Below are 20968 nucleotides of genomic sequence, written 5' to 3' on the forward strand. Positions count from 1 at the left end.
GCTTATGGGTTTCTATGATTCAAATGATTTTTTCCCTCTTTAACTATACCAAATGCGTGTAATTTGACACAAAGATAGTCTTTAATCGGATTGCAGAAGAAACAAAGAGAAGACCGAGAGAAAGAAAGAGGAAAAATCAGTAGTATATTCCTATATTTCTGCTTACTATGTGACTTGTTTACCACAAATGGACATATGTTAGTTTGTGCCTGTCCTATTCCATTAGTTTTCCATGGTCTCCAGTCAAACTGATGATGATCTCTGAAACAGCCATCTTCTGTTTATTGTTCCTTACAGCCTGCTTTTTTTTTTTTTTTGCTGTCAAGAAAAGCAATCACTTTCCTGAAGAAACTTACTTTTGTTTTCTCATTTCCCCCATTGATGTTATTTTACTCTTGACTGCAGCATGAGTTGGGTTTGGCTGTTCTATACTTTATATAGTGTACAGTATAAAAAAAAGTGTACTGTATATACATTTTATATAGCTTTTCAAACTGATGAGGGTTAGCTGGAATTTTGGTGGCTACTTGGTACTGTTTTGTGTGGGTGTGTGTCTTGGAATTTATTAATGGCCATGGCTTGAGCAGGAGCCGGGAGGGGAAAAGGGGAGAGCACACCGCCACACTATATCACTGCAGCAGAGAGGCCACAATTATGTTGCATATATAATTATTTTGCCTAGTTCAGCAACAATTTAGAGCAGCTTCCCTGCTACTCTTATGTGATCCAGTAGTAGTGGTGAAGGGTTCTTGCAACACTTGGTGCTGCAGGAATGAACCAAACTCTGTGCTGCAATGCCAAGCATCCCTGGAAGGGATTTGCAGATGTTCCCTATGCATTGTCCTGGGAGGCACACAGAAATGAAAAAGGACTGAAAATTTAACACAGGATTTACTCTTAAAGGACTACCTCACAATACTTTTGAAATATTGGTTAATGCATCTGAGAGACATAATGTGTCAATGTTACGGGTTTATCTGTGTTTGTGGATCATGATATAGAACATGCAGGCTCTACTGGTTATAATGAATCCTATGCCTTTTAAAAAGCCATTTTCCCCTCTCTTAATAGAGGGTCCCTCAGAATAACCAAAGAGGTCAATCAAAAACCCAGTTCTTCTTTCCCTGCCACCTGCTGCTGCTCCCCCTTTCCCCCCACCCCCCCAAAAAAAACCTCACAGCAAAACCACAAACCCAAAAAAGCCCCAAAAAACCACCAAAACAAACAAACAAAAAACCACAAAAGAAAAACCAAAAAAAAGCTGAGGTCTCATTTCACCAACTTTCCAGCCAGGGATTTCTGTAGAGAATGGCTTGTGGTTGACACTTCACAGAATGGAAGAAGTTAACTGGGATTTTAATTATCTTGATACCAAAGTATGTGCTCTTTTTTTTTTTTTCTGAATTCTAAGCACTTCAATATTGGCACACTGACTTATAGTCATTAAGACATCACAGACATTTGTGGGACTGGGTTTTGATTCTAGTGTTCCAATATCCATTTCTGTTTCTCTTGAATGGTGGTGTGGAGTTACGGGGCCTTTCCAGGCTGGACGCAACATTCTCAATTGTGGTAAGACAAGACTGCACCTCTGCAGACAGCTTATCTATGAGAGAATACTCTTTTGTGCTGAACCTCAACTCTACTAAATTTGGGCCAATTTAACCTAATGAGAATTTTTAGGTCTTTTTTTCATCACTCACTGCTCATAAAATAGAGCTATGAAAAGAGAGTAAACTGAAAGCTGTAGTATCCTGTAATTGCAATTAAGTTTTGTAATTAAGAAAGGAATATCGTGCCAGGTTTTTCCTCCAAAGATTTCTAAATTATCACAGTATTTCTGCAGTGGTGTACTGTATCGAATAACATGTAAGGAGCTTAAACACATTCTTGAAAGGTTTTCTTAAAAAAAGAAAACTCATCGCTTTCTAATTTGCATGAAGAAAACGATGAATTTTGTCATCTTATAAACATGTCAAAGGACAAACAAACCTAATAATGGGGGAAGAATGCAATTCAGTTTCAAATATTTTTAGAAAATTAACTTTTATTAGCAGTAATTACATCAACTGTGTCATGTCTTAAAATATGTCTCCTTAGATGAATTCTACAGAATTACAGCATGCTAAAGTTATTGTATTGGAGCTAATTTCCAAAGAATAAATGCACCTAACTTGCAGTGCCATAACAAGACAACCCTGTTCTTTTCCGTCCTCTTCTGCTCTGTAGACTTGCTACTCTCTGATACATTGCTAGAGCTCCTTATTTCCTCTTGCAATACTTCTAAAACCCTCTTGGTCTCCTACTTTCTAGTTTATACTAGCTGCAAACAAATATCTTCTTTTTAATTTTTTTTTCTGTGCTTGTATTCAACTCACAGTAAAACTTCACCAGTATTATTCAGGTTCTTGAGCACCTTTTCATACTACCTTCTGTTTCTCTGCTTCTTTTTACGAAGAGAATCATTGAACTTTCTGTCATTTGGTTTGAAAGGGAGACCTCTGTTACATTTGGAGTTACTTAATGCATTTTTGTAATAAAAAGAATTTCATAATCTATTTAAACTTGTTCATTAAATCAGAAAAATTGCACAGTAAAATACCACTAGTTTACTGATGGAGTATTTCACTTCTTGTGGGTTTGTTTGAGAGGAGCTCAGGATCTTGAATAGGTCAAGTAATCTTTTTTGGGTTTTATTTTGCTGCTTTTCTAATCTCCATTACAATTCAAGCAGGTGCTTGATCTGACTAAAAATTGGTGCTGCTGTTTACTGGCAATGATGACTAAATCCACTGAGCCACCAGCTCTGAATCGTCTTCCATGTTGAAAACTGCCTCAGCTATAAAACAGTCATCATCTTTTACTACAGATTAAGAATTCAGAGACGAGGAATATACTAGTCTGTAAATATGGTTTCTGTAAATATGCATTAATTCCCCAAAAGCATAATTAATCCAAAATACATGTTCATCCCTCCCAAAGTGTACAGTTCTTCTCAGAAGAACCAGTGACGATAGATCGGGAACAGCTAGTAGTATCCTCTTGACCATTCACAAATTGCAATTTTTTTGGTATCTAACTTCCCCATGGAGTCCTGCCTCGTTTTTAACACTGAATTGCACCCACAGTATTCTTGAAGAAAATGGTACTGTTGGAGGGCATGTAGAGAGAAGTTTTAATCCAGTGTGCTTAATTAAAAATACTTGAACTTTGGAAAAAAAATGAGTCATAGCCCTGAAGTAGCATTGGTAGATATGAGGTACAGCTGAGATGATGTAGAAAGGTATTGAACATCACACCAATACAGTGATAGTCCAGGTGGTACTTATTTGTGAAATAGGCTGGGAGAAAGTACAAACCTCAGCCTTCCTTTCCCTCAGTCTTGCCTTGGGGTATGTTCTACTTGATGATGACACAGTGTGTACCACTTCCTTATGCAGCTGTGAGAGCTGCAGGTGCTCTCCTAGATGGCCCCCGCCTTATAGCCCTGCAGGGACTGTGAGCAGGGTGGGAGAGGTCCCTGCTTTAAACCCTCTTCTCTGGCAGTCTTCAACCTCTGCCCTCTTCTTGTGTTCCTTCCCTACAACACAAACTAAAAAAACCCCACACATCTATGGACAAAAAAAAAAAAAGTTGCTAATAAAAGTATTCTTTCCTTCATTCTTTCAGCCACTTTGCTTAATTCCGATATATTTTTCTACTTAGAATGAGAGACATCAAGACAGAGCCCCTCTCTTGCTTTGCTCTGATGTTGCAGCAAAATCCATATCCAGATTTTACATGGCTCTTATTACACTTGTGACTTGAGAGATAATTTTTCCCTCTTCTGTCCGCAGCAATCAGTAGAAAGTGTGTAGAGGCAGGAGCTGCTTTTTGCTCAAAGAGACTTCAGAGGAGACACAGGCAATGGATGAGCCAAATTTTCAGAGGTCTCTGTGCAAAAGGTTGCAGAATATGTGAATATAGATGAATCCCTGTCATTCTACTTCTTGCTCTTGTTTTTCATACTCTCATGTATCTCTGGTCTTTAAGCTGCTACTACTCTTTCTGTGAATTTTCTTTTTTAGGGCCCATTCTGCTTAGTACCAGTAGGATGCTGATGGTAGACCTGACTGGAGGGGGGCTTCCTAATACAGGGTAAAACTGCAGAAGTGCAGGGGTCTGACTGTATCTCAGTTGAAGCATCAAAATCAATTGTTACACAGAAGGATACTAAAACTCCTTCAAGCATTCTGCAAAATTACTTGATATTTCTTTATAATAAACTGGGAGGGGGAAGAAGAGGTGGACTATAAAAAGATCCCCAAACAAGTAAGAAAACACTCAGCAGGAATATTGTAACTCTCCCTGTCTAAGCAGTGAGAAAGTACAATGAAGCCATTAGGTGCTACACTAATGTTATCAAAATCTGCTGTTTTTTAAAAATTTGTTTGTCGTGTTTTCTGGTTAGGGAAGTCATGGGTGGTGGTGGAATTCTGGTGTTAGAAATGTTACCTTCTGCTTATTTCATTCGTTTTACCTCCTGTAAACCCTATTACAGACCTTTGTAGGAAGATTTGTGAAACCCTCAGAATAGATTTGTTGTTGGGGCAAAAGTATTGGTGGCTACCTAAGTCAGTTGACGGTAGGCTGTGGCCCAAGGGAGCGGAAAGAACTGTGCAATAGAGAACTTGTTGAAAACTGCTCCGGTGGAAGCTGTGAGAGAATTATTTTTTAGTGTTCTGGTCCAGATTTGTGGGCTTTGCAGAAGCAAAGAAGTGTTTGTTGACTCACAGGCGACATATTGCTTCTAACAATGCATTTACCAAGACTGCTTATATACTTGTGTGTAGTGAAGAAACAAAACCTATAGTTTTGTTTTTTCTATAAAAATAACGAGCTAGTAATGAAACTGAATGTTCAGTTTGGTGAAGTGTCGTAGCTGTCCTTGTATCTTTGCAGTTCATTGTAGGTTGGACTGTAAGTGTGTCAAGAAAAATGTCCGATACTTCAAAGAGGAGCTGGGCAAGGCCTCTGTGTAGGGTATCTGTGGTGAATTTGTAGATCATTGAAATCTAGCCAGTGCTTGGCTTTACAAGAGAGAAAGCTGTTACCGCTTGTTTTTGGTAGGGTATTAACGTGAGGAAAAACCTGCATTTAGTGTTACCTTGTCAGTGTGATGCTCTTTGTGTATGAATGTGCCCTGTTCAGTTCTGAGCAGCTTTAAACCAGTAGGAATTTGTCTCATAGTTGATTGTTTTCAAGTGACCCAATACTTGAAATAAGTATGTATTACAAAGAACACTTGACATCCTCTGGTGTAAAATACCAGTTTTGCACTTTAATGAGGGAGGGGGTTTTATGATGTCAGCACATTCCTGTTAAGAAGCTACAGAGTTGTAAATTTCTGTCTGATAAGTAATGCACTGAAGAAAAGTTTAAGTCAGAGTACACAAATTGCCAGCTCATTAATATGAGTAAATAAAATGTTCTATGATAAATGCAATGATGAAATCTTTCCTTTTGGATACCAGGGAAACAAAAAAGTGTCATCACCTTGTTTATTATGAATGTGCTTCACACCTATGGTCTCTTGTCCAAGGTGCAGTGTCTCACCCAAATCACAGTGATAAACATCAGAAACGCTAAATCTCTTTTCCTCAGGAAACTTAGGAACACAGGAAAGCCTGAATAAAATACGTATTACTACAGGGAGGTACTGGAATTCTAAATGAACTTGCCTTGAAAACTAAAAAAGATTATCAACCCAATGGTGCCATTTTGAGAGACTTTATTTCCCAATAGAAATACATTTCAAATCTTAGCATGTAGAAACAAGGATAGTTGTAGACTGCACGGTGCCTGTAAGAAATCCTTTTGCTATGTAACTAGCATGTTAGTTGCTCCAGCTTCTTATGTTGTATCAAACAAAATCCTGTATAGGTACAGATACAGAACACAAAACAAGTTGGAGCTACAGCAGTTGAGTGAAAGACAAGGCTGTAGCTTATCAAGAATTTACGTTTCACTATTTTCATTTGGCAGATTGACTTGTCACCAAAGGTATTGTTCTATCTGTTGCTGGACCTTTAGGTCTTATGTTGATAACTGTTTGGCTATCCAATAGCATTGAAGTATGGTTTTTTTTTTTTTTTAATTAATTGGTCTTTGGAAGAAATACAACTTTCTTAGGCTTGGTGTAAATTTAGCTTTTTAAATAAAATCATTCAATATTTCTGGTATATTTCCTGAGATTTATTTGTAGACCCTGCTTGAGTTCTCTCTTTATCTTACTCTCATATTTCAGTTTTTCTGGATAATATTAAAAGCCACAAATATTTTACTTTAAAATTTAGTCTAGTTGCTTTGTTTAGTCTTCCTGGGCAAGAATTCCTGTATTCTTTCTCTGTTAACGGAATCTTTTTCACAATTTTTTTGAATTTTCACTTCTTATCCATTACTCTAGGAGCTGTGATTATAAGCACAAATTTATAGCATTAGTCTTGAACTGTAAATAGCTATGCATGTGGTTGTCTGTGTTATCATGGAAATCTCTTTTGAAGGCTGTGAGGATATTTCTGCCAATAAAGTTAAGTGTATTTGTGATTGCCTACATGAAGGTGCCAGTTGTACAGAAATATGTGCTCTGTTAATTTTGTGCAACCAGAATAGCTCTTTGATAGTGACTAAATTATTCACAGAGCAAGAAGTGTAACTACAGCTATATGAAAACTATGTCGCTCTTTAAATCAGGTGAAGACGACAACAAGAAGAAATCATAATTTAAAAATTCTTACAATAAATAAGCTACTGATTTTTGATAGTAAGAATACATACCACTAAAGCAAAGGGCCACGATGGCATCTCTTGGAAGATCTCTTGGCTTTAGTTAAATATAAGTTAATTCGCTGAGTTACAAGAAATTTGGTGAAATTCAGAGGAGGTCTGGAAAATCTTAGTTTCCCTGATCTTGAAGTTTGTATGTTAATGAATAAGTCTTCACAGAGTTAGTGGTTAAAGGGCTAGTGCCCAAAGTGCTAGCACTTACTAAAGATAAAATATTCAGGTACCTTTGAAAGGAAATTACTGAATGACTTATATATGATTATGAATAAAAATCGTATTTTCAATTTCAGAAGATTTTGAATATTACTTGTTTTTCAATAATACTAATGCTAGTAATTTAAAAGTTTAGGAAAATATTTTTATATCTAGATACCAGGCGTACTTCTTCTGAATGTGTACTTTTTGTTCTTTTTTTGATAGTCTCGTTAAACACGGGGATGTATGCTTGGATGCAGATGAATGTCCGTGTTCATGGAAAGGAAAGGAATACTTTCCAGGTGACAAAGTCATTACTTCCTGTCATACATGGTAAGCAGAGATCTATTTAGGTGATTATTTCGTTTTAGTTGTTTATGGATTGATTAATCATAAATTTCACACCAGAATCTGGTGAATCATCTACACTAATTTTGTATTTATTTTTGTTCAAAGAGCTATTAAAATAACATTTATTTTTTTTTTTAGTGTTTGTTGTTTCAATGAGCTTTTACGTAACAAAATAACAGCTGTTTGGGATTTTCTTAAAAAACAAAACAAAAACAACAAACAAGCTTGGTTTAGGAAAATAATTTTTTTTTTTAATTATCAAGGTAATCTAAATTAATATTCCTTGGTCACTGTTCCTAAAGTACAAGTAAAATCCTTCAAATATTACAACATGACTGATATTTGTTAAAGCTTTTTACATATTTATTTTCACAATTAGCATTGAATCTGAGCAGTCTAAGAAGCCCAAACATAACCCTGTGGCCGTAAGCATACACCCACTACAATGATAAATTAAGGAGAGTACTGAGCAACATCGTGTACCGAGCATAGTAACAGATAAATTGGTTGCTAATTTTACACGTGGATAAGATAACTGATGAATCAGTCAGCTTTAAAAGGAAGTGTTCTAATAGACAAGGGTTGATAGGATCACTCAAATACATGCAGAAACCTATTCCTTTTGCTATCCAGTGTTGTAAATGCAGCACATAACCTGTAGCTACGTTAGTCTGTGAAGTTTTCTTGAGCACTCTCAGTAGAACATGGTACGCTACCATTTTAATAAGTTTCACAAGAGCTAAGATGTGAAAATATACCACATCTTCATGATCCTGAAACTTCTTTCTTGGTGGTCCCTGCCTATTTTCTTCTCTGACCACTGTTGAATGGTGCAAGCTGGCGCTAAGTAGCACTATTTGTCTTAACCAGAGCCTCAGAAAAATCAGCTGTACTGCCAAGCACTGAGATACTATGGTAGTGGTGTAGCCTCCAGCTTCTCTGCAGAGCAGTTCCTTCCTTTTGTCCCCTTCTTTTAGCTTACCAGGAACTTCTAACTGGTGTCACCTGGTAAACTACTGCTCCTGGCCTGCACAGCTCAGTATAGCCTAGTGTGGTGGAGTCTTGTCCAGTCAGCACTAATCACTGCCTTGTCTGGATGTCATTGCCCCCTCCAGCCTTGTGCTGACTGCTTACCTCTGCCTCTCGTCAGGTCCTCAGTATCTGCTCTAGAAGATATTTGTAGCCCTTTGGTCGACTGGTGAAGCGACTTACAAGCCATCTCCACTGGGCAGGCAGGTAAAGCGACCCGGGTTATTCACCCCCTTGTTTTCAAAGGCCTCTCCAATTGGACCTGGTGTGGGATTGCTTGCATGAGAAATCTGTATGAGACTTCACCAAAGGCAGTAGCAGTGCAGGCAGAAAGACACTGGATATTTAGCCTTCTCTCTCTCTCTTTTTTTTTTTTTTTTCCCCCCCCCTCCCCGCCCTGAGGCCAGGCCCTTTAATTCATGTACAAATCCTTAAGGTTGTCATGGCTTTTCTAGTCTTCTACATCCAGAAGCAAAGACAGATTAAGTGGTAATAGCTTTTTGGCAATCAGTTGTCCACGGACAGATGGGAAGTTTGCAACAAGCTCTGCTTGATACAAAGCGTATAAAGTTTTTGAGACTGCTGTGTATGTATGCAGGGGTGTATCTGAGTAATGTGCGTTTTTGCTCATGCAAAGCATGAGAATACTCTTGTGCAAACAAAGGCACTTAGGCACTCATAGCAGTTATAATGGCTTTAGTGTTATTTAGTGCACAGAAATAGCGTGCATTGATACCAAATATCGTCTTATTCATATCCAATGTAGTATTAGCAATATAACTATTAATCTGATTTGTCTATTGAACAGTAAAATGTCAAATAAAAATTATTTCTTAAAGTGGTAAAACTACTAGTGGAGTGCCAGGAACTTTCAACCCAAGCTCTGGTGTCTGGCTGTACTGCGGTTCTAGGTTTTCCAAGTTTGGTGTTCAGTGCAATTGCCTGAAATGGTTAGCATGTGCTGGCAAGATTAAACACAAAAGGTTATTACACTAACTGTGAAGGTATCAGAGCAGCATTTTGGTGCTATGTTGGGCAAGGTAAGATGGGTGGTGCAGTTAGTTATGCTGGTTTGTTGCCATATGTTAAGACCGTTGAGCAAACGCTGGTTAGTCCCTGTGGGCTGCTGAATTGGGCCTTCTGTGTTCTTGAACAAATGTTTATCGGAAATACTTTTCTTAAAAAGCTAGTTGAAGTTTGGAAGATGCTAGTAGCTCTGCTTTTCCAACTAGGACTCTCTAGATTCTGATAACTAAATGTTAGTTTACTTAGTATGAAACAGGACCGGTACTGAGGACTTTGAAGGCACTGTGTACCTCTTAAGCCCTTCCTGTATTTAGTTTTACAACCTATATTTATAAATATACCTGTAGTAAAGCTATACCAGGGCACCAGCTCTGCTGTCTTTATCAACGGAAGTGTCTAGGTGATTTAAAAACATAAAAAATAACATTTTAAAAATGACTTGTAGATACAGAAAACGAAATTCTGTCCATTATTTATAAATCTTATGTAATTTCTGAAAATGTTATTTAGATAGCAAGAGCGTAACGTGGAAAGAGACATAGTATCTAGTGCTTCAAAGCCTTGCTGTTAGGCAGTTATAAAACAAAGGTAATTCAGAAAGGTCTCAGCAGTCACTTAGTGGATGCGTGATGAAAGCATTTTGATGCTTAAGGTGGCCATAGACAGAACTTGAACTTTTCTGGAAGCCCCTAGACTGTTAGGCCAGGGTTTGGGGATGATAATAAGTAGACATCTGGGGGCGGGGCAGGGAGGGAAGCTTAAGAACCCAAAACATGGTTCTTGTAAGGAACCTACGTACCAAAATAGTGCTACTGATTTTTTTTTTTTTTTTTCCTTTGTACTTCTGTGGAATTCTCATTCTAGTAGAGAGCGAATAAAGACTGTAGTAATAGGACATATTGCTTGTTGATTCTAAGATTCAGCTTGTATAGAAACAAATGTTCTGTGAGAAGCTGAAAAAGAAAGCTTTATCCTTGTTGGCATATTATTGATGTGAGTTACTAGAGAATAAATCATATTACTTCAGGTGGCATTTTTTTGTTTTCATGTTTCAACATTAATTTATATGTGCTGCTTCTAGTTAACATTTCAAAATGCTTCTGTCCACAGTCGTCATACCTGCATGGCTTTTGGTTTTTTGCTTCTCAGTGCAATAGCTGTAGTCATTTGTCTGTGGTTACAGTTGATATTACCATTATTGGTCATACATTTTTCAGCATTTGCCAGCATGGATCGTTTCAATGCACCTTCCACCCTTGCCCATCAATGTGTACTGCATATGGGGATCGGCATTACAGAACTTTTGATGGACTAACTTTTGACTTTGTTGGAACTTGTAAGGTTTACCTAGTTAAGGTGAGAAATTTTTGTAAAGCCTCTCTCAAACTGTATTTAAAAACTACCTGTTAAATACTACCCTTCTATTTATTTCCTATCTGTATGTTTTATCGAGTCCTACATAATGTTTTTTAAGCTTTGATGTTGCATACATTCTGAATCGCACATAATCTAATAATTATACACTGAGGTTTCTGCTAATTGAACTATGTAACAATATACATATTTATATTACTATATTTAAAAGTGGCCATTTCTTTTTTTTTTCTTCAGGGTACTTCTTCAACCAGTCTTTCTGTTATTATAGAGAATATTAACTGCTTTAATACTGGAATCATTTGCAGAAAAAACATTTTCATTAATGTTGGAAAATCTTTTTTAATATTTGATGATGAAACTGGAAATCCAGTAAGTTTCAGTCTTTAACATTGATCAAAAGGTAGCATATGTACTTCTCTGTGTGTTTTTTCCTTTTGTTAGAGAAAACTTACTGTGCTACTTAAGTAGCAGAGGTGTAAATATCTTCAGTGTAAATGCTGATCACAGCTGGATTGTGCAATGGGAACCTTAAAAAAAAAAAAAAAAAAAAAAAAAAAAAAAAAAAAAAAAAAACCAAAACCCAACTTGTCTGTATTTAAAAAAAATATTAGATGAGATGATTGTCGTTTTCTTGTTTAGACTTAATTCCTGTTTAGTGTCTTAGGAAAAACCCAGGTATTTTGTAAGTCAGTAGAAGTTTTGCTTTTAATTCCACTAGAACTAAGAGTTTAGTCTGGTGTACAATGTATAGGAGGGAGGAATATTCAGTACAGTTGAATTTTAATTTTGTTTTGGCCAAACTGCAAACTCTATTGCTGTAAATATTTCATATTTTTAGTAATTTCAGTATAAATAGTACTATTTACAGTTTATAGACTGACTATGCAAAGGAAGTTGTGTCTCTTTTTATGTGTAATTAAACCAGACATCTTAGTCCATGCTACAAGTAATTTGGAATTTGATTGTTATTGGATGGAGAGAAGAATGCTTTATGTAAATAAGATGGCAATCTCTGGACATATTTAGACGATTCCTTATTTCAAGAAGTTGCTCCATGGATCTTTATACCTATATGTATGCAAAAAAAGTACGTGGCTAAGACCTGCTGAATGCAACGATGTATAACTAATTGAAAATCACAACCAGGACCTTAAGACTAATTTTTTGCCTCCCAGATGAACCATTAACACTTTAATCTTCGCTCCAGTTGCTGTTACACTTCCTGTATATTTGATATAAATCCAACTTTTAAAATACGAAAATCATAAAAATACAACACAGTTCACAATCAAAATCCAGACTACTTTTAAGTATTTATCCTTCCGTGGCCTTCTGCCAGTTTTTGGACTTCTGTCTGAGAACTGTCTCATTCATTTTATTTAGGTGTTTCATTTCCTGTCAAATGAATGTTTTGTGACATTGCTTCCATTATAAGCTGCCTTGTTTTATTTTGAACAGAGCTTATCTAGTTACATAGACGAGCCACAAAAAGTGCAGTTATGGAAAGCTGGATTTTTCACTGTTGTTCATTTTCCTCATGAGCACATCACAGTTCTTTGGGATCAGAGAACAACAGTTCATGTCCAGATGGGTCATCAATGGCAAGTAAGTGGAAGTCAACACTCTTATTGCTATTTCTTTGAGGTATTTCTGTAAGTCTTATTAAGCAAGACATATTATCGTTATTCAGAGAATAGACAATGTGTTAGAAATCATGGAGGAACTCAGTGGCAGAGTCAAGGAGAGAAGCGTTCAATTACCTTGTCCATTAAAATATTTGTTCTTATTTAATTTTTAGTCGCTATTTACTGCCCAACTTCTATAACAACAGTGGGGTAACATTCTCCTTCACTATTCGTTCCTTACATGACTGGAGCAGGTATTATTTTGCTGAAGCATAAAAAAGCACATAGCTAGCAAATAGGTCACTTCTCTTAACAAAAAATCAGCTCCTTTCTCAAAGGTTCAGAGATGCTTAGTTGAAAGGGAATAATGTTGATGTTGACAAAATAAAATCTTTTCCATAGCTGTATTATCACAAAGAGCTGAGCTATCTTGGTTGAAATTTAGCTGTGAAAAGGATCAAATCATGGCAAATTTATAATTATGCAACTGAAAACAGTAACTTCAAAAAGCAAGTTTTGGAAACGGTTGTGGCTGGTAGTGTTTTGTATCATGTGGAAATATGTTTTGGTGTTGTCTCCCTCCCTTCACCCCCCCAGGGTGAATTGACTGGATTATGTGGAAACTTTGATTTGAAGACAGTAAACGAGCTGAGGACTCCAGATGATTTTGAATTAACAAACTCACAAGAGTTTGGAATCAGCTGGACAGCTGTAGAGGTACCTAGTAAAAAGAATGTGTTTACTAGTAGATTTTTTGCTGTTACATCATATAATTTATCTAGAACGAGGTCAGAAATTTGTTCCTGGAAGTATTAATCAGGCAGCAATGCAAATGTCAATATCAATGGTTCTTACAGATGTCACAATCCATTAAGAAGAAAATAAACACCTTTTTTTCTATGTAGCACTATAGCGTAGAGAAAAATGCTGTACAATATTCTGAATCTACAAGTGTTTTTGAAGCCATTTGAACAGTAAAGTAGCCATTTTTTTTACATAATGGAAGAATTGTCCATTCACTTTAGACTGTGTTGTCAGTTTAGCTGATCTTTCATAGCTAGGAAGTATCTAACTGTGAAACCATAGCAATGGGAAGAAAAAAATATTCTTTCCATATGCTATAAACTTAAAATGGAACTTTTTTTAATGTCATGTGTCTAGTGATGTTTATAGGAATGATCCTTCATACTAGTTAGAGTGAAAGATCTTATTTCTGACACTTCTAATATGCATCGTCCGAGTGATCTTTGTTATTTATGTGAAGTAGACTATTTGGGTGTAAGGACTGCAGATTGGAACTGCATGGCAGCTCTGTTTAGACCTATATGTACAGTGTGTTTTTCTGCAGCTCTCAGACAAAGAAAACATTTATTCAGATTGTGTACTTTTCCTCTTCTGCAGATTAGCATCCCCTTTTAATTCCATATCTTAGTCTGGCTTTAGTTTCATAAATGATGCATTTGTTTTGTGTCTTACATCTTTTTTTAAAAAAACAAAATAAAACTGTGCTTTGCAAATTCAAACACTAAGTGGTTACGAAACAAGTTTCTCACCTTGATTTTGCTTTCTGGTTAAGTGTGTTGACAGCTCTGACATTCGAAATCCATGCAGTTTGAATCCCCTTAGAGAGCCATTTGCCAAGAAGGAATGTGGAATACTGTTCAGCGAAGCATTTGAAGCTTGCCATCCAGTGGTGAGTTGTGGTCACATATAGAAAGATGTGGAAGTGAATATATCACTGGAGAGAAACTCCTCTTCAACTTGCAAAAGGGAACACGAAGAAAGTCTAACCAATACCTATTCTGATTCTGAAATGTGAATGTTTAACTGGACTGACTGCTCTTAGCTGACCTAGACAGTAAGCCACTTTGGCACCAGTTTCGTATTCTACAATATAGTCTCATTAGTTTCGTTTGTAATTAATGCAGATAAAATCATACCCAGTTTTTTGTTATCTTTTTTTTTCATCCCAAGCACTATTTGCATAAGGATAACCACTTGCTTTATTTTTCTCAAGTGTATTCCATAGCATGTACATTATTCACGCATACTTAAATAAATCGATGGTTTCTTCTAAGCAGTATCAGATGTGAAGAACTCATTTCTAGAAAAAAAACGCATATATCTCCTCACTCAGGCAACCACCTAAGGAAATAAGAGCCATTCAACATATTCTGACAGTCAACAGGCTCAGGTTCAGTTGGAGAATGGTGGGGGGACCAATTTCCAGACCTAGGTCTTATATGGAAAATGACATATTCCAAGTTCAGGTTTTGAGAGTGTGTACATGGCTTAAAGAGTGTAAGTGTCAGAATGGTTCTTAGGGAGAATGGAGATTTCATAGGAAAGACAACCTGGAATTTTGCAGAGTTGCTTTGTATATTATTTTGGCATAAAGTAGAAGCTGATGTTAAAGTTGTATTAACGTAATGTCAGTTTAGTCCTCTGTGTAAGGTAGGTAGCAACTCAGTTCCTCGTAAGTGTGTAAGTATTACTCAAGTATAAATCCGTGCAGAATGTGTAACAATTCAATAAGCAAATTATCATTGACAGTTTTCTTTGAAATTCTGTCACTTAAGACTTCAAAATAATTTAAGGGAAAAATAAAAAAATTTGCCTGTGAAATTGTCTAATAATATGCAGAGAATGACCTACTCACACATGGAGAGTTTTTCATCCACTTTATGATTTCGTACACTTTCTGTATATCTAACTTTCTTAACATGTTTGAGATTTATTGATTTGTGTTCACTTTAGAGAGAGTTTCTCTTATTTCATAAGCTTCTTTATAGTTTATTACGGTTAACTATTACAAAACCATACAAAGCACAAGCTCACACCTATGTCTTAGTGTACATGTTCTTAATGGGTCATAGATTTAATTGTGTTACTAAGTACTGTTTCAGGAAACATTTAAATTAAAATCTTTGAAGTCTTGTGTATTAAATTTTGAAAAAGTCATAGCTTTGTATTGATGTGATTGTTGCCAGTGTCTATATGATATTTTTGATAAGTGATATTTATATTTACAGATTGATGTCACCTGGTTTTACTCAAACTGCTTGACAGATACATGTGGTTGTAACCAAGGAGGCGACTGTGAATGTTTCTGTACAAGTGTATCAGCATATGCCCATCAGTGCTGCCAGCATGGAGTTGCCGTAGACTGGAGGTCCCCTAGAGTGTGTCGTAAGTTTATCTAACTAGCATTGCCAGTGGCTGTCAGTGTCTGCATTCATGAGACCTAGACCTGAAAAATCAATCACATTTAGACCTGAAAAATCAATTACATTAAGTTACCTGGGGCCATGAATTGAATCACTAAGCCGCACAGGTAAAAAGATGAGTGGGTGCCTCTCACTGTGCTCTGTTCATTTTGGTCTAGCTGGATTATGTGCTTCTTTCCATATTTGTGGGTGATACTCTTCTGTTTTTAATTCCTTGTCCTGTGATGTGAAAGGAAAAGTCATGGGAAGTCTATATTAGGATATGGCTTGCATCCCCCAAAGCAAAGTTAGAAAGTTAACAGCTCAAGTAATATCCATCCTCAGGAGGACTTAACTTCTTAACAGGGTCTAGGAAACATTGCTGCCTTACTGCTGCCCCCAGAGCAAGTGTAAAATATAAAGGTCTTCTGAAGAAAACCAAGTAGGTTTTTAAAAAGGACTTTGTCCTTACCTTAGTATCCCTATTCAACAACGCTTAGAAGTTGTAAAAAAATACAAGGCCTTTTTCTATGACACCTAGTGCAAATGTCTAACAGGAAACCATCATTTCCCCAAAAATGTGATTAAAAAAGGACAAGACAGAAAGAATGGAAGGAAACAAGTGTTTTTCTAACTTTGCAGTTGCACAGAGAGAACATGCAGCTTGCTTAATGTCGCATGGCAAATTTGCGGTAGAGCAAGAGGGTTACTCTTAATTTTTGATAGAAATGGTATGTGTGTTTTAACGTGAGTATGGAAAGACAGCACAGCTTAGTCTTAACCACTAGAGGTCACAAAAAGACAGCTGTAGGTATGTAAGCTTAGTATTTCCTGCTAGAAAACAATATTTTATTTAAATCAGTGCAGTTTAAATTAATATTTTATTTAAAGCAGTAAAATATTTGGCAATATTTTTTTAATAAATGCTTGTATATGATCTAACTTGACCAAGCATTTGGCGTACCTCTTAATTGTAAAGTGTAATAGAAAACATGTTTATCTGCAGAATGCCTGCAACTGCATTTCTTTTCTTTTTATTTTTTAGCTTATGATTGTGAATATTTCAACAAAGGTAAGTCCTAAAGGGGCTGATAAAATGTCAATAAAATCTTTGGTTACTTTATCTAAGTCTTAGTACTTTGTATAAAAATAATTCTGTTAATGTAAACATTTGTGAATGATTATAGTATTTAAATAACCAAGATTCTATTTTACTGGTCTATTCTGCTTTTTCAAAGGGTTTTAATTTCATAGTCTTTTTTATTCCTGGACCTTTCCCAAAAAATATGCATTTAACTTCATTTCTTTGCATTTATGCATCATGATTAAACAATTAAATCATTAAATAATTAATAGACTATTCAACCCAATAGTACTAGTGGCACTACTAAAGCATACGGCAATTCACAACTAATACCCAGTGGGTCTGTGAGACCAATCATGACCTCCCGTGCAGCCTCTAGAGGGAGCTAGCTATTAAGATATTTCAACTTTTTGTGCCTGAATGGGGAATAACTCTGCATTTAGTTATGTCTGCTCTAGCTTTAAGTTCCTGAGTGACAAGCATTGCTGCTGCATTAGAACCATTAGAACCAAAATGCTGCTGCATTTTGCACCGTTAGAGAGGTGCAAAACTTGCACAAGGTGCTAGAGTAAACCTTGAATCTGCACTGGGTGCTGTACTGCTGTGTTAACACTGGAATCCATATCAGGCTATTTTAAAGTTATATTGCAAGTGTCTGGATTGTTAGACATGGTATACATACAAGCACTGCAAGCCAGCCTGATGTGAGGAATGGTCAGGACTCCTGCTATTTATTCTAGAACTCTTTTTATCAAGCTTATGTAGAAGCCTGTCTATCTAGATAGTTCGTGATATTTTGGTCTTCTGTTAGACTCCATATTGCAGCAGCTCACCTTCAGAAAGGTCTTGGAGAGGGACTGAGTTTAAATTAGAAGAGACTTGTGCAACATGCCAGACCCAAATGATATGGCCAAGAAATGTACATTTTCTGATGTACCGACTGCTAAAAAGATTTTGAGTGGGGTCAAATTGCTAATGCAGTGGAATTTTATCTAATTCACTATTGAAACCTTTACATTAATTTAAATAAAGGCCAGTTGAATTAAGAAGTGATTGCAGTTTTACATTTCTTTTTTGGTTTGTTTTGTTTTATAAATGAAATATAGTCTGATACTAGATAATCTTATTGCAGTTGTAAAAGATTGAAAGTGCAGCACCTCTAACATCTGTGGTAGTAGTGAAGAAGTTAGATGATAACATATACTTTTGAAGTGTGTAATTAGTTTTACTTGTTACTGAATTCTCACTGACAGAAATTAGTTGAAACAGTGCAGAGTTGTGCATGTGGCCAGCTTGGAATAAACACGGTATTTTGCCAATCCAGCTTATCGGTGTTCAACGTAAGTTCAACATGTTTCAGAGCTGCCAATGGGGGAAAAAAAAGTCATCTCTGTGCTGAAGATTTTCTTCTCTACCTCACATATAGAGGCATTCCCCAGAATTACTTAGTTTTGGAGACAGGAAGGTTAAGAAACTGTCTTAGACCAGGGAGAGGTTTTTTCTATGTAATTTTGTCATGCACCCAGAGCCAGAAGGAAATAGTTCCAGTCCTACTAGAAGCAGGAGCAGAAGTCTTTGGTAAGGGGAAATTCTCAGATGGTAGCTGTGGTTTCTCAAGTTTTGGATGAGCCTGAGATATGAGATTTAAACGTTTAAAAATGCTTCCAGAACACTAGATGTTTTATGTAACACTTTAAATGTTTTTCAACTCCCTGCGCTGAAAGTAACCAGGCATCACTGTACATTGGTTAGTTAGGCATGGGCTTGTGTCCTAACTGGCCACGTATTTATGCTATTAGAATCTAAAACTCTGATTGTAGTGCAGCCTCTCTAGGATTTAAAAACTCTTAATAAATTTTGAGATAAGGGAGAACCAGAATATGAGGGCAGGCTGGAAATTGCAGTCCAAACTTTTAATGTGTTGGAACAGATTTTAAGGGTCAATGGTATTAGCTGCATTTATCAGCTGAGAAGTTCTGGAACAATTCTACCTTAAATCTATGTTTTCTGTATCCTGGCTTGTGGGTAAAATGGTGGAGAGGTGAATTGTTCAGGTGTGGTCTAAAATGCCTGGTTTTAACAGATACATTTAGAAAAATAATTTCAAATAAAATTTTAAAATAAACTTTAAAATACTTTTCTGCGGTGAAATTGGAACTGAGTGAGGAGGTGTGTGAAATGATAACTTTGCATGCTTTTGGCTTTTTTTTTTTTGATTTACAGGTAAAATATGACTAATCCTTTGTTTAGGATGCCGATTTCTTCCTGTCTCACTTTCCCTTGGTTACATTTGTATCTCCGCTGTTCAAGGAGTTCTTTGATACTTGAGGACAACAAACTTTATTCCCCACAAAATGCCTCATACTTTGAACACTAATAAAATAGTTTGTAAAGAATAGTCAGAAGTGTATAATCAGTTTGACCATACAAATAAACAATTTAGAGGGATCCCAGGGAGGTCTGTAGAACACTGTTTACTTCTAACTTAAATAACCAAGGGGTCAACTAACTTTATTAAAGTGACTATGAAACTTGAATGAATGAGAGGGAGGGAAAGAACTAGCTAATCCCGAATCTTGAAAATTTAAACTAAGTATTTTGGACAGTTTTTAGAATAGGTATTTTCTAAAAGAGTTTGGCTTTGTTTTGGTTGTCATTATTGTTTAGCGCATAGCACCTAGAGCTATTTTCAGAGTGGAGAGATGTGTTTTTATTTATGTGCTGTATCATAATATTTAGAGCTCAAGCATTTGTGATGCTTGACATGAAAGGTAATTCTGGTCTTTTTTGTATTTCTCAACAGCTCTGGGAAAGGGGCCGTACAAACTGGTCAGCTATTTGGAAGGAGAATTTGTAATGGCAGTGGAACTGGTGGATGGTGGTGTTTTCCCAGTGAGAGAAGAAAATACTCGTCCAACACATGCAGTGAGCTTTATGCTGACTTCAGGACTTTATAAACCCAAAGCACATGGTAAAGTCATTGTAGCCTAGAGGCTTAAATAAGGCAGAGCAAATTCTGCCCTTGAATATGAGCCTACATTTAAGAATAGACCTGGGTCAAAATTTTTTTTTCTTTTTCTGTCAGCTGATTTTGCACCTTAATGTTGTCTGGCAAAATTTTCATTTGGTTGGTTTTAATTAGATGATTGTAACTTTATGAACAGATACTTCTAGTTGAAAAACTACAGCCCCCCACCCCCAAATTCAAAAGCACCAAACTGGTGATGTAGCCTAGTGCTCCAGATACATGTTTCTCCCTCCACCTTTGTGTGGCAGAACCGGGACATAGGAAAGAATGGGAGAGACGTGATACAAGAAAAGTACTCCCTAATTCACTCACTTTGCCACCATCGCGCATTGTTCTCCCACTTGTACAGAGATGTCCATTGGCACTAACCTGAGCTGCTTAAGGACGCATATTGCTAATTTGTCTCCTTCAGGTCCCAACTTAAGTTTCCACTGAAAGAATGTGTTGTTTATTCAGCAGATGAAAGAAGTCTTGCACACCTTCAGACAGGTGGAGAAACTTTATGAGGATATATTCAGCACTTTGTGACACTGATTAAATGTTGTAATTGTCTGCATACATAACTTTAATGCCCACAGAGCACTTAGGTCTCAATATGGGTTTACTGCCCAGGGTCCCCCTGATCAGCTCTTTGGACAGCCTGAAGGTGGCTGTCTTTGTGTAATCAAAGAAGGGATATGGGTCAGTTGAAAAAATGACAAGCATTTGATTAGTAATACTGCTGTCTGTAGAACTGACACAAGAACTCATGTAACGGAATATCTGGGGCCAGATTTCTTTTATTAGTCATAGTTTTTAGACAGTTGTACATTGCATTCAATTTAGGTTTGGAAAGGGAAAGTCAGTCCTGCTGTTCTATTCACATATAAAAACCTCTCACTCCGAATTTAACCTGGGAAACGTAATTTGTGCCTTATAATCCATTTTGAGTGAATGGCATTTCATCATTTGGCAAAAAATGCATGTGTTTTATCATTTTCAGACAAATCATAGACAATGGAAAGTTCGGGGCATTGATGCACTGATTTGCTATGTGACAGGTATTATAAATCACACTGACTGTCCATTGTTACTTACCAAATAGCTGCTTGCTACAGACAATAATAAAAAGATTTTCACAAGTGCCACTGTGTTTTTCAGATTAATTGAAGCTTTTATGCTTAGAAAACAAGTTTGTTTTCCGGAAGCGTTATACCAGAATGTTGATAGTATATCTCTTTAA

At 36.5% G+C, this 20968-nt stretch overlaps 1 protein-coding gene across 1 annotated transcript in view; it reads left to right on the forward strand.

The window, feature by feature from the left end:
* OTOG (otogelin) overlaps positions 1 to 20968 on the forward strand; it is a 104630-nt gene that overhangs the window by 43179 nt on the left and 40483 nt on the right. The window contains exons 24-32 of the mRNA XM_054201326.1: positions 7246 to 7353; positions 10644 to 10782; positions 11038 to 11172; positions 12262 to 12408; positions 13026 to 13145; positions 14005 to 14121; positions 15461 to 15617; positions 16680 to 16706; positions 19522 to 19689. Of these exons, the coding sequence (XP_054057301.1) occupies positions 7246 to 7353; positions 10644 to 10782; positions 11038 to 11172; positions 12262 to 12408; positions 13026 to 13145; positions 14005 to 14121; positions 15461 to 15617; positions 16680 to 16706; positions 19522 to 19689 (1118 nt within the window). The remainder of the gene's footprint in view (positions 1 to 7245; positions 7354 to 10643; positions 10783 to 11037; positions 11173 to 12261; positions 12409 to 13025; positions 13146 to 14004; positions 14122 to 15460; positions 15618 to 16679; positions 16707 to 19521; positions 19690 to 20968) is intronic.

This window comes from Rissa tridactyla, chromosome 4, assembly GCF_028500815.1.
Source record: "Rissa tridactyla isolate bRisTri1 chromosome 4, bRisTri1.patW.cur.20221130, whole genome shotgun sequence".
Lineage (NCBI taxonomy): Eukaryota > Metazoa > Chordata > Aves > Charadriiformes > Laridae > Rissa > Rissa tridactyla.